A 15265-nucleotide genomic window follows, 5' to 3' on the forward strand; every position below is an offset into this window, starting at 1 on the left:
ACCAAATGATTGGAACCGAGGTATGCTCATCAAGCTCTCCAAGAAAGAAGACTTATCAGTTGGTGGTAATTGAAGAGGCATCGCCCTATGGTCAATCCCAACCAAGATCCTCTTGTGAATAATCCTATATAGGAGAAAAGCATATGTAGACAAGAAAATAAGAAGAGAACAAGTGGGATACAGGAAAGGTTGTTCTTGCATTACCAGACAAATACCTTCAGAATAATAGTTTCATTCATATGAATATCAGTCACTGCTTTACATGCTGTTTGTAGACTTTGCAAAGGCGTAGAATAAAAATATGGAGCTCACTGCAAACTTTTGGAGTTTTCAAGAAAATAATTGCTCTTGTCAAGTGCGTGAATGAAAACTACATGTACCAAGTTCAACATCAAGGTCTGCTTTCAGATTCAATAGCAGTGAAAACAGGAATTAAAAAAGGCTGCATGCTCTCACCATTACTATTTAACATAGTACTGAATCTGGTAATGGTACAAGGAAAGGAATAAAATGGAGCAATGGAACACATGTAGAACACTTAGATCTTACAGATGACATTTGCTTTCTGTCCCACAGCCACAACATGGAAGAGAAATTAGAAGATCTGAAATCTGTGACGAAGAAAGTCAGTTTGAAAATTAATGCCCAAAAAACAAAAGATATGCGGGAAAATGATAACAACATCGCAGAGCTTAACTTGGAAGCCAGATAACTGAAAAGGTGGATAAGTTTTGCTGCTTTGGAAACATGATTACACCATATGGTGGTGCAACAGAGAACATCAATAGCCACATCAACAAAGCCAAAGCCGCTTTTACAACTGTTCTCTATCTGGGAATCGAAGGAAATAATTATTGAGGACCAAATTGTGGATATTTGAAAGTAATATAAAATCTGTGCTTCTATGTGGATATGGGACATAGAAAGTCACAAAACAGCTGATCCATCAGCTGCAGACATTCAACAACAGATGTCTGAGGAACGTCCTGGGGATACGGTGGCCAAATGTTATCTCTAACAAAACACCCTGGAAAAAAACCAACTGGAAGCCAATTGAGCTGCAAATAAGAAGTAGGAAGTGGAGATGGTTAGGACATACACTTAGGAGATGAAATGAACATATTGGGAAGGAAGCAATTTTATTGGATCCCACAGGAACGACAGAGACAAGGCAGGGCCAAAATGACATGGAGATGATCAGTTGGAGCAGAAGGTCAACAGCAAGGAATAGGACGGGTAGAAGTGAAAATACTAGCAGAAGACAGAACAATATGACAATCCTTTGTTGCAGCCCTATGCTCCACATGAGTCAAAAGGAATCAATAAAAAAAATTAAACATGTTCTACTGTAGACTCTGTATGTCTGTGGCAACAAGAAAAATGGGTGTGGAAGTCCTGGGCTAGTACAGATCATTTAGTGAGCAACTGACTAATGTTATAAAAGAGTTAACTGCCACTCTCAGGCAAACAAAAACACAACACTAAAGCATGGTTTCCTGATCTGTGTTCCACAAAACACTGATGTTCTGCACAACAATGGCATTCTGTGGGAAGTGAGTAAGTGCTCTGTGAAAAGCTATTAACAATGTGGTATTTTTTCTGACATTTTTGAGGATACTAATTACGTTTAAAATTTTTATTATGGTTTCTGTGTTACTGATTAGGATTTAAAATTGAAGTAATAACTTCATAAAACAAATTTTTCTCACTTTTTAAAATCTTATTAATCTTCAAAATAAACAATATGTTCCATCAAAGCACCAGGATTCTCCATCAGAAGAAAAGTCTGGGAACCCTTCCACTAGAGCAGGGCTTCCCAACCTTTTCAGCAGGTGGAGCCCTTCTTCAGTCGAAAATCCATGGCGGACCCCTAGTCAGTCAATAGCACAGTAACTTTAAATTTCAGAGCGAAACCCATGGGAACTGAAAGCTTCTTAATGCAAGTTCCATGTTCCCAATGACTCCCCCCCCCCCCCCCCCCCCCCAAAGTATCAATAGTCTTTGCTTTAGAGATGAATGAAAACAACTTGAAGATCAAAAATCGACTTATGAAATAGGTAGTGCACTGACAAAGCAAGTTTAACATTTAATGATGCCTGGGGCCACATACGTGCCAGCGAGTGCTGTGACTGGTCGACAAAGCTCGCTCCGCGCATGCGTAAAAGGTTTCAGTGCACCTACCACTGAGAGCCGGCGCACAAATGACCCCCATATTGTTGCGAAACAGTCGATCAGAGAAGCCGCATTCTCCGGCACTAAACTGTGTATGCATTCTCACTTAGGAACCGCAAAGGCTGCTTGGGAATACGACCTGAAGTAAAAGTACACATGTTTTTCACACGAAAAAAAAGTGATGAATTTGTTTTTCACATTCTTATTCAATAGTTTTACTCATTATTTTACACGATTTGGTGAAGGGTGGCCACAGACCCCCTAGAAAGAGCTGGCGGACCCCTAAGGGGTCCGCGGACCACACGTTGGGAAGCCCTGCACTAGAGAATACTACAACAGAATTAAGAAATGAAATAAAAAATGACAGACATGATGTCAGAGAAATCTAAAACCAAATTTTAAAAAATGAAATAAAAATGACAAAAACCACATTAGAACAGTGTATCAATGAGTCATGTATGGAAAAGCAAGAAATAAAACATAGTATACTGCAATTGCAAATTTCATTGTCCACCTTACCAGAATAGCTAACTTCGGAAATATTGAAACAGCATGATTTAATTTGAAATGAAGTGAATCAGCAATTTAGAGAAGTGAACAAGGACTTGAAATAATTAAAAGAACTAACTGAGCAGGAATTTAACACAATATACAATCAATTCTCAGGCATATAAGTAAGGTTTAGAATGCTGGAGCAAAAGAAAGATTTGGATGTAGCCACTATTTCACCCACTTCACTTGTTAGTTTGGAGGTACGAGAAAAGAAGTAATCGTCAGTAGATACACCTCATTCTAAGGCTGAAACAGGCAGAACAGACAGATAACTACAGAAAATTTGGGATGAACTAACTAAGACTAAGGAAGCAATCTCTGAGGAGGTACAAAAGCCAAGCATGGATACCGTAGCACAGACAGGTAGGTAGAGGAAGGAATAGGAGGAGGTTATTGGTGCCCTGATGATGGAAGTTTCTGAAGTAACAAAATCTTAATGAAGTACATTTTAAGCAAACATTACTTTTTCATGGGAGTGTACTAAAGTGTGTGATACTCGGAAATCTAACTTTGAAAGATACTTAAACTGCATTGCGCCTGCTGGCGAAAGCCTTGAGCACAGTTTGTGTCAGGGGAGTTGGTATATGAGTGGATGTACCAAAACATATTGTGGCTCTTATTTTTATTGTTGGAAGTATTTGAAAAGAGATATGTATTTGAGTAGAGCATTATTCTATGAAAGTGTTTTACACAAAGTGTTATGAAATTTATTATCTGTGGAAGAAGTAAGGTTTATTAGTAGTGTATGCTGCATAATTTCAAGTATGCTATTTTATGTAGATGCTTGGTGCCAAACAGCAAGAAGTCTACTGTCCACTGAAAGAGTCAGAAGTCTAGATTTAAGTGAGGACCCCACAGGGCATGTCTTATGTGGTATGCATCCAGAAAACCAATATTTTTATTTTGATGTCCTGAAGCATATGTTCGATGGGTCCAACTGCTGTATCAAAATGTCTCCAGCAATGTCTGATGTGCAGTGGGAACATCACACCATTTTTACTATCAATGTCAGAGTACATCAAGGTTCAGTACTTATCCGATTCTGCGTACTGTTGCCATGCAGCTAACAGCAGTGATCCCCCTCCTTTCCTTTCCTTTCTCCCCCTCTCTACCTTCAATTTATGTATAAGGTTCACCACTGTCACCTCTACTGTTAATCTACTGTATGGAAACTGTGACATACGAGCTACTGTCACCCCATCCTTGATCACTCCTATATGCTGACAATGTTTTACGGGCAAGTGAACACCACGAAGACCTCCAGGAAAAGGCACAGCAATGGAATCAATGATTTGGTAAATTTAGCATCCAAATGAATATCAAGAAGACAAGATACATGGAGTGTCGTATACAAGCTGATGGGACCATCAAAGTTAGTGAAGAGGACCTGAAGAAAGTGGAGCAATTCAAATATCTTGGCTTACTCATATACTGTGATGGTAAAAGTCTACTGAATGTCTGTGCCCATGTTAACACAGCCTGGATGAAAGGAGGCCAGGTGACCAGTGTCCTGAGTGATTGACGTATGCCTTTATATCTTAAGTCATAGGTTTACAGGACTGTATATACCCATTTGCACTTTATGGGTTGCAGTGTTGGCCAATGACAATGGAGCACGAGTAGGCTTCCATGCGATGGAAATGCATATGCTCTGATGGTCCCTTGGGCTTACCCAATTTGATCATGCAACAAACACAGACATTTGATGATGACTTGGAGTTGCACCCATCTCACACAATCTACGGGAAAGCAGGTTAAGATCATACAGACATGTCATGTACAATAAAGCAGACTCGGTGGCAAGAACAGCTATGCACCTTGATGTAAATGGCCAACGACCTCGTGGCAGACGCAAGACACGATGAATGGACCATATAAAGAACCAAATGAAGGCAGATGTCTCAACAAGCAGGTTCTGCTAGCACGGGATAAATGCTACGAAAAAGAAGAAGAAGAAGAAGAAGAAATATATTTATTACAAATGAAATAAAGCCGCAACATTGATTATGCGCCAAATATATACAAGATGAGGAGGAGGAGGAGAACATTAGTATTTTAACATCCCATTGACAACAAGGTCAGTATAGATGGAGAAGGAATTCCCTTTTGAAGGAACCATCCCAGCAGTTGCCTTAAGCAATTTGGGGAATCATAGAAAACCTAAATCAGGATGATCAGATGTAGGTTAAAACCATCATCCTTCCGAATCAGAGTCAAGCATGCTACCCACTGCACTACCCCACTCTATGTATGTACAAGCTGCTAATATTTTTAGTGAAAAGGTTAAAACTAGTTCTGAACTCTGAATGCTTACTGTTTGGTCAACATTTCATAGTAGTGATGACATCATTCACCTTCACATCTGTAGAGTAACATATCACTTTGCTGAAGTGACAGGTTACACAAGCTATTTTCAAATTGATGAATGATGATCACATAATTTTCATAATGAATTCAATAATCTACTGTTTGGATATATGTTTTATTTAGGTATATGTATCATGAAATGGTTGGACACAGTATATCTGTAAGCCAGGACAATGATAATTATTGTAACACATTTGCAGCACGTGTTGTTGGGGTGGTTTATTCTGTGTCATCGAGTCCTGCTTAGGAAATACAGTGCAAGCCATTGAGGAAGAGTGGTCATGACACTATTTGCGAAATCATAAGGACAAAAAAAAACTTGTTATACATTTACTCAGTTGGAGTGTCCATCCCCGGTAGCTGAATGGTCAGCGTGATGGATTGTCAATCCTCTGGGCACGGGTTCGATTCCCGGCTGGGTTGGGGAATTTTCTCCGCCCAGGGACTGGGTGTTGTGTTGTCCTCATCATTATCCTATCATCCTCATCGACTGCAGGTTGCCGAAGTGGCATCAAATTGAAAGACCGGCACCTGGCGAAAGGCCTGCCTGACGGGGGGCCCTAGCCATACGATTAAATAAATAAATAAATCAGTTGGAGTCTGTTAAATAAGACAGACCATTTGTGGACTTAGCCTTTTCAACGTAATTGTGAAGTTCAGATTAAAAGTCACTGTACATAAGAGTGCAATATATAATATGTTGATCATCAGAAGCATCATATTTATTTTGAGAATTAGATGTTGTATTTATTGTATTCATAACTTCCAGTTTTAACTGCAGCACTTTGAGAAATGGAAGGTTGTTAAGTATGCTGAAATAGTAAGGAGAGCAAGATTGAATAATGGGAAGTCTTAACTCTCGATCAGACTTTACTTCGCCACCCAATATAATGGTACAGAAGCAGTGGAACATCGCAATGAGCTCAACAGCATTGAGGTGGGAAGACTCGATAGGGGAGGGGGAGATAGGGCACAAAACCAGCTCATGTCTTGGACAGTTCCTCAAACCACTGTGACATTATTTGGGAGTTATGGGGTGAGGCACTGCCTATGGAATGATGTGGACAAACAAATAGATGCATGTGACCAATTAGTAGGTCTGTGTATCTTTTGCTGGTGAGAGACAATGGCAGATTTATCAATGGCCCCATTTCATCCCATATAAGCATTCTCCATGTGAAAATACCTTGATCACATACCTACTGTTATGCAGGATGAATTGTACCATATAAGTTTTGGTGTACTCTAGTAGTAGTAGTAGTAGTAATAATAGTAGTTTTATTCATTTTCCATCAGTGTATATCAAAATGCAGCATATCAGTACAGGCAACCATTTTCCATCCATCAAGCATCCAATGGCAGTGTTCCTGTATCCATGGTAATGTCTGTGCCCCATGACATGCAGGGAGCAGAGATACATGTGTGGGGTGGTGGCCTCCATACCATAAAGTCAGTAGTCTGTTAACCAGCACTGAACTGGCAAGTGATTCTTTAAAATGTGGCACATCTATTGGCTGTTACAGCCTGTGTAGTTGATAATGTTTGGGGAAAATGGATATTCTACTCAGCAGATTAACAGGACACTATTAGTTAAAATCAAGAACCATTATGTGGATACAGAGGAAATCATATCAGCAAAATCTCTAGCTTTTTTCCCCTTTGTTGGCAATATTTTGTTGAAGGTAGCAAGAATCCTAGGTATATTTCTGATGAGAATGCTTTTCCATGCACCATCCAAGATTCCAGACCTTCTGGGATCAATGAAGGACAATTTGTTACAGCAGAATGCTGGACTTTATAAAATTCCTTGCCAGCTTGGTATGGCTTATACATGTCAGATCATGTGCACTGTAGAAGAACACTGACCTCACCTTTTTCAGTCAAGCAAGTCCGTTATTGCTGAACACTGTATCTCCATTGGGCATTCAATGGAGTATGATAAAACAAAACTTTTGGCCACAGTCATATGTTTTGGGCCTCCATTATTAAAGAATCTGTGGAAATATGGACGGGGAAAACATAATTAACTGTGATAGTGGCCACTAGGTGTATAATGTTTGAAACCGTTTTAACTCTGTATTTGCTCTAATTAAAGACAACAGAGTACATCCATGGCTGCAATGAGCAACAACTCTGAAGACAACTTAGTTCTGCAAATCCCAAGGACAGGACATTGTCCGCTGGGTAGCACGGTCAATCTGCCATCATGATCTTAATGCATGCATGAAATACTCACAGTCCATTAATAAACTGTGCAACTGTGGGAATGTCTTCATAAGTCTTTGCTGCCTCCTCTGACTATGACTGGCAAAGTGAACAGTTAAAATATTATGGAGTGCAGTTAATTAAGAGTTCTAGAATAGATAAAATCTGTAAGAGACCATTTGAAAGGCTACAAACAAGATGGAGAAACCAGGTGAAGAATGGTGTGAACTGCAGAGAACTGCAATGGGAGGAAATGCTGAATGATACAGTGTGGGAGGAAAGAGAAGCTTGGAGGAGGTTCTGTGAATGACCTACATAATGTTTCAGAAAGAAGATGAAGAAATAGAAGAAAATCAGCTGCAAGTCTGATATTTCTATAAACATTCATCTCACCAGGAACATTTTAAAATTCACAGTACTGTTGGCAACACACTATATCTCATAGCAGAGAACTGTGGCAATTAGGTTGTCCCCCAAATTAAGGTAAACTTAGTCACAGTGCATCCTCAACACACTGCCTTGTGTAAAGTTTAGCACCTGTATGGCCTCTGAAACAGAGTTTCTTATGAGCTGGACACTCATGATCTGCCCATGATAAATGCAGTGATGTTGCAAGTCATGTTCATGATGCACAAGACTTTCATGACAATGGCCAGTATAAAGTTTGACACCATTCTAGTGATGTGACATGCTGAACTTTCACCTTGGTGGCAGGTGTGCTATCTATAAACAGGGTAGTTATCTCTAATCTGATTGTTCATGAGTGTCAATTGGTTGAATCACACGCTGAAAAAAGGCAAGGGCATATTACCTTCTTCTATAGTATCATTCCTTAAAAAAAATAAAAAAATAAAATAATATAAAATAAAATAAAAATGGCACTGTCGAGTTTAGCTCAACTTTCAAACTGACCACTGCTTTATATCAATTATATTTCACACAATGGATTTTCATTTCTGAAAAATTACTAATCTTGCTGGAGAATGAGCACATAAGCATGAATATGAACATAGAAGTATGCGGGTGGTGGAACAGTGTGTAATAAAAAGAGACAGTATACCATGTGATGCATTAGCCAACAGAATCATTCTGCCACATCTGTCCACAGTGTGGACTGCAAAATGCCTGTCGAGCATAAAACAATGATTTTGTGGCACCATATACAAGGCAGCGATTGTTTTGCCATTGCAGTGTTCATTATGGCTGGTATTAAGTAAACACAGAAGAGGGTATTATGTTAACAAGAAATAGCAACAGTATTCTGTGTACATAAATGTTTTGATCAAGAACCAGTTGCAGAAACAGTGGTTTTTTAACTTGTATACTTAGTTCCATTAATTCATTTTAGCTAAGGGTAATCAATTTTTATTTTAAATGTGCCTTCATGTAATACAAAATTATTCATATTAGAACAATTTTCAACAAATTTTCAAGAAATTTCACAGCTTATGATATTTCAATACCATTTCTGGATTTTACACTCAAATTTCAGAAACTTTTAAAATTTGCGACAGTAAGGACTGCAAAATTACAGCTACATATGCTACAAGGTTGATACTATTGATAAATATTATTACCACAGAAATGGTAAAATGTCTTTAATTAACAAACATCTCAAATATGCAGTTCCATAGATGATTATTTCTGTAGGAAGTGTGTTACATACTATCCATCACCTTAAAATATACAAAAAAAAAAAATTAAAAAAAAAAAAATTAAAAAAAAAAATAAAATTAAAAAAAATAAAAAAAAATTATTTCAATAATGGAAATTGCAGAATGGAAGCAACAAAAAGGAATTACATACCTTGTGTATTTGGTACCTAATTTGCTCTGAAGAAACTTCTTTGTGTTAGGTTACGGTCGTTGAAACGCTTGTGGAATATTTGTTTTGGAATATGTTGCTTATATTCTGAAGCAACATCTTTCCACCAGACTAAAAAAATGTACTTTCTGTTCACTAGCAAATCGATCAGATGTCAGTAAGATTAGTCCCAGAATTTCATTTTCATAAAACAAAGTAAACCACAATACAATGGAGTACATTTGAGTATACTCTTTACTAATTGTTTGTACTTCTGGTGTACATTCACAACACGCAACACCTCAGTACAAAAAGAGGGAATTACTACCACAAAACGGAATTCATTTCCTTAGTGCTATGCTGTTTTGGGTCTATTAATGACTTTCACACTCCGGACAACAACGTTGTTACTGCATTTTATCTGATTAATCTACCTTTAATATTCTAAGTGAAATTATTATCAATCTTTTTAATGTTGTGCAATAAGATATCATCAATTAAAAATTCCACTGCCACTGAGAACATGTTTTTTTTTTTTTTAAACATTATGTATAGAGTTCATCTTACAGTAACTTTTTGGACAGTCAACAGGGGCCTTCATTACCTGATGCAAAACACTCTAAGTAAATTCTGAGTACTGGAATCAATTAATGATTTCATGCTTATTTCATGAACAGTCATCTTTTGCTCCCTTACCTAAAATGATTACATACCTCTCACATAAATGGTTCCGCTGAAATTTTTCTTTTTTTCTCTAACTGTCTGAGTACGTGCTTCTCATAATATTCAAGAAAAATCTATGTTTTTATTCCGTTATCTAACATGTCATGAAAATGTGGCTAAGCTTGGAAAATCTTCTTGGGATTCTTACAAAAAAATTCTGCAATCATATAACTACAATAATTTTTCTCGCTAGCTATGTGTCATCAATTTCTTTTTTTTTCGAAAAAGATAAGCTAGGACACTATGTGAGAACAATCTATATTGCCAAAACAAACAAACATGTTGAGGAGCATGTTTCATCCTCCTATGACCTTAATTGTGACTTGAATTTGAGAATCTTAAGCACTAGAACTTTTCACAAAAATTTGAAATCATTATATTTAAAACATAAATGAAGCAAATGCTTTTAGAATAACTCCATGTCACTACTAGTCACTTGGTACTGATTGTCTGGGTGTCTTCGTTTGATATGAGTGATCAAGCTGCTTTTCTGAGTAGTCCGGCTCGGACAATACGGACACTGGAATTGAGGCTCCTTACCACATTCAATTCTTTGATGTACTACAAGATTTTGGTACCAGCGATAGACTTTTCCACAACCTCTACAAGGATATATCCCTTTTCCTTTTGGATTGCTATTTTGGTGAAGAAGTTCTGCTGCTTCAAAGCTCAGATCTTTCAACAAAACTGATCGTTTCCGTCTTCCACTGATGTCTACAAAAGCAGATGACCATCTTCCTGGATGCGTACGTAAACTCCTGTCATTCAGATGTGCGTGTGTAGAACCTATAAATATTTGAAGAAGAAACACAATATTAGAATTAATATAACATTTATAAGAGAAATGAGAGAAAACAATTAGTGATGGAAAATTCCCCTTGTATTTTTTAATGAAAATTAGAAATGAGAGGTTCTTTAAAATAGTGTTAACATCAAAGTCTTACAAATTAGAATTCTACAAGATGTTGATGACATAGATCTGCTTGTGGTACTGTGTATAAATATTACTGCAATGTGGCACAATAATAGTAGACTACCGGAATGGCTGGCATAAATACGTCATACTGATAATGTCATGCAGAGCCTCAGATAAGTTGAGAGGTGAATTTATATCAGTGACCGTTAATCTAAATGACCCAGTGAATACAGTTCCTGAACAGCAAATATGTCTTAATATTCTGGTCTCATATCTTAATTTTTAACTTTTACTTTGGTATGAAGTATCTGACAATACCAAGCATTATTTGTAAAGCTCATGGCAATACTGAGGCTATTGACCCTCTAATCTTGCCAGTAGCAATATACACGCTAACACATTAAGAGACAATCAAAATAAATCCCTTTGTAAAATCAACCTGTTTACTTCATGAGTGTTTGAATTTAAATAAATTAACATAGTGCATTCATCATAATGGAGGAACGGAATTATATCAGATACAATATTTTGTAATTAGATTTAATTTAAGTTCTCATGTCTACAATTTTGCATATCATAAGTTATGTTTTATAACAGTACAAATATTCTCTCTCTCTCTCTCTCTCACACACACACACACACACACACACACACACAATCACTTTATCAGTGTATCTACTGTACATATTATTTCATAATTACTGATTTAAAATGAATAACGATATAAAAATTCCAAGTTTTTACATTGGGCATAATTTACACACTTGACTGCATCTATTGTTCACTGATTATGATCACGTGCACAATACACTACGCAGGAGACATATCAAGACTGCAACAACTGTCTCCACTACAAGTAGCCTGATGTTTAGATATAGCACAAACTAGAGCGCAATTGCTGATTAACCATGGCACAGCTGAAGAAAGTTACTGTCTATTCTCGTATTGCATAACAGCATCTCTTGATGGGCAAATCATGTGATTTGTGGAATTAAAATGATGTGAATTAGGAAACTAAGGCAAAACCTAGCAGATATTCCTAGCCTCCATTTAGCCATCCAAATTTTCACAGTTGTATCACCTTTTTTGTTATTGTAAAATAATTTCAGACAAAAATAACGAAGCTAGTCACACACTGGCCACTAAAATCTCCAGATGGCATATCTTCACTACTCAAACCAACAGACTGCAAATTGTCCAAATGAAGGAAAGTTAAGAGTTGTGTTAGCTCTGAAAAAAGAATTTTAGCATGTTACTGCCCTTTTCTATGTGACTATCACATTTCAAGCATTTCTTCTATTTAGTGAATAATAATCTTTCAGTGCTAATTGGATGTGTGGCTGATTACAAATCTAAAAATCCAGGATTTGATCCTCAGTCAGTCCAAGGCTTTTTTTTTTTTTTTTTTTTGTCACTTATCATTTCTGTCACATCTGGCGTGGGCTCATCAATGTGAAAATGCCAAGTTGCATTGCAATTCAGAGTCCATATTAAACTATAGACCTTCTATAACTGACTGGTTGAGTCAATTCAAAACTACGAGCAATGTATCGGCATACCACCTACAAAAGAAATATGCTTAGTAAAGCACCGTAGTGCTCAAACCAATCTTTGGTTGAGGAGATGTTTTCTACTCTATTCTCATATTATTAATTATTTTCCTTCAATTTGCAGCTGGACTTGAATATCTTGCCAACAGTGAAGTCAATAAAGACTGTGCACCAGAAGACAAGGCATCATCTTGGCAATTGCATCAAGAAGCTCATGCAAAACATGGAAAACTTACAACAGTGTGCTCAGTCTAGGATTTCAGTGCCGCTCCTTCCACATGAGAGATCAGCACTGTAAGTATAACACCAGCTCACTCAAGTGATTTGACAGAAAATATGAAATTCTTTGTTGTAAGCTCTCTCGGGTCATGCTGTGCATATTCTTTTGTGATGAGAAGACATTGCTTTCTCTCCTTGGGTAAATTTACGAGGGACACTATTGTAGCTCACAATGATAAGCAGTATGATACTTTCAACATATGCCAGGTATGTAAATGAAACAATAGAAGCAATATGTGTCATCTCACAACCTACCCAATGAGGGACTCACTGTTGCAGTCACTCTTGTAGGAGTCTCACTAATCTGTTAAGCTTTGCACTATTGACCTCACGCACCACAGTAAAGCTGCAGATGTTTTACACATGTGTCTCCACAGCATGGTAAAACAATAAAAAAGTAATTCTGTAATATTAAATCTGAAACATACACCGTGACCAGCGGGTGACATAAGCGAATCCGTGGGTTGGAACATTGCACATATGCACAGCAAAGGTTATATTCAATATTTCTGATCAGGCAAAACCTCTCAGAGGGTTTCCATTCACAGTGGCAGTCACTGTAATGCACATAACAGACTTAAATGAAAGACTGCATCCCAAAAATGATTCTGACAAATGATAACTCTCATAAAGTGTTCACTACATAATCTAAAGTGTACTCACACAACCCAAGCAGAATTTTGCAGTCACTATCTCATCATAAAAAATAAAATAGTATCTGTAGCTATAATGTGGGAAGTTCAGAGACTGAACTCAGATATTATGTGGCACTCCATGTCGGGTGCCTTGATGGAAATGGTCGTTGCACATGTTTCAGTCCACCAGAACATAATGTGCAAACAAACCTGACAGAAGGCAATCACCAAAACGTAGCTGACTGATGTATAGTAAGGAGCTCAAAATACCACTAGCTTTCACTCTACCACTTTTTTCTTAGCCTAAACAAACACTCCCACATACACAATGAACAAGATATCCACGCACACCCATCCATGATGCCATGGCGACACCATCAGTTTAAGGGATGAGATGAAATGGTGGGAAGATAATGAACAATACTGCTACAAAATATAACAGATGACTGCAAAATATGTAAGGTAATGTGGCTTCCTGATGGTTGAAAACTTTTTGGTGAGTGCACAATGTCTCATTAATGAGTTGTATATGAAGTATAAAATTTAATCAAATAGGAAGTTGCACAAATTGACTGAAAAAATAAATCTATTCAGACACTATTTTGCTACTATTAGAGAATTTCCTGGATATACGTAATAAAAATACTAACACGAGTATTCGTGAAATCCTACAGGATGTCGTGTTATAATTTAAGATAATAGTCTCCCAGTTTTGGCAGTATAAAAACTTTTACAATTATTTCAGAATTTATCTACAGTATTATCCAACAGAGACAGGAAATAAGCAACATATGATGATAATATTATTTCCCTAACAACATACTGGGTAACAGCTTGAAGGGAAAAACATGATGGAGCCAACTTTTATCTCTCTTCTTCCTGTGGGGGGGGGGGGGGCTATGATGAAATGTGTCACCTAACAAATAGAACTTCCTTCTGTCTTTATGTAACTGTGTAAAGTGGAGATGTATAGAAGAACATAACAAAGTTTCTTTTTATTATTCCATTTGTTGTAACAGGATAGTAAAAAGAAACTTTGATAAACAAATGAGGAAACAAACAGAAATCAGGTTTTAACAAAGTGATATCAATATTGATGAAATAGTACATGATGTACTAACATACCAATCAAACAGGAAGCAACATGTTATTCTGATCTATAGCTGGCATGTAAAGTGCTTTAGTATCAATCCCAAGGAATGAAAGAATTAGGAAGACCACATCATTGATGGACTGAAGAGTATTCTGCAGTTGCAGAACAGGAAATATCCAATACTGTAAATGGGTGGTGATGATGATGATGATTATTGCAGAAATAATGGCAAAGTCACTGGACATCTCTTAAAAACGAGATGGCTTTGTAAATTATAGGAGGCAAAATTCCAACAAATAAGTGGCATGGAACAATCCCAGGAACTTCAGTAGCTTGAAGTACAGTGCAGAAATGCATATCTCTCTTCCACTATGCTGGTAATGAAAGTTGGCTTCGATAATATTAGGAAGCACAGTGTGAAAATTACTCAGTTAGCCAAACTGAAAGAAACTAAAGACTGTTAGGTCTCTTGAAAACTTAATGCTGAATTCTTTTTTTTATTGCCACAGTTATATGCATCAAGTTACTGCAGAAACAAGAGTTACTGGAGCCTATTACATAGCAGTTTGGTAGATCACAACTTCACACATTGTATGAACATGTTCAATTGACCACTGGTTCAGAGTAACAGAAAACAAGAAAGACATTATTTGAGAAATTGACAGCGATCTGTATCATGCAAATTACAAAGAGGATATCAAGATGGCAATCAGTGCAACAATGAAAGTGTTACATTTGTCAATAATGTTGTCTCAGCGAGTGCAGAATCACACTGTTGCAAAACCTGCAACCTCCATGGCAAAAACAACTCAAGCAGCAGCACTAATCACTCCCACAGCAGAAAAACAGCATCTGCGACAACCTCACCAGGATCAGTACCAATTTCACCAACAGCAATTGCAATCACTTCAGCATCAGTACCAACCACCTCAGCAGAAGAATGAAATTCAACATGCCAAGCTAGAAGAAA

General features: G+C 37.3%; 1 protein-coding gene across 1 annotated transcript in view; it reads right to left on the reverse strand.

Moving 5' to 3' along the window:
- The window catches only part of LOC126252671 (zinc finger protein 32-like), a 140594-nt gene that overhangs the window by 21978 nt on the left and 103351 nt on the right, over positions 1 to 15265 (reverse strand). Inside the window, exon 6 of the mRNA XM_049953574.1 lies at positions 10363 to 10608. Coding sequence (XP_049809531.1) covers positions 10363 to 10608 — 246 coding nt within the window. The remainder of the gene's footprint in view (positions 1 to 10362; positions 10609 to 15265) is intronic.

Source organism: Schistocerca nitens, chromosome 4 (genome assembly GCF_023898315.1).
Source record: "Schistocerca nitens isolate TAMUIC-IGC-003100 chromosome 4, iqSchNite1.1, whole genome shotgun sequence".
Taxonomy (NCBI): domain Eukaryota; kingdom Metazoa; phylum Arthropoda; class Insecta; order Orthoptera; family Acrididae; genus Schistocerca; species Schistocerca nitens.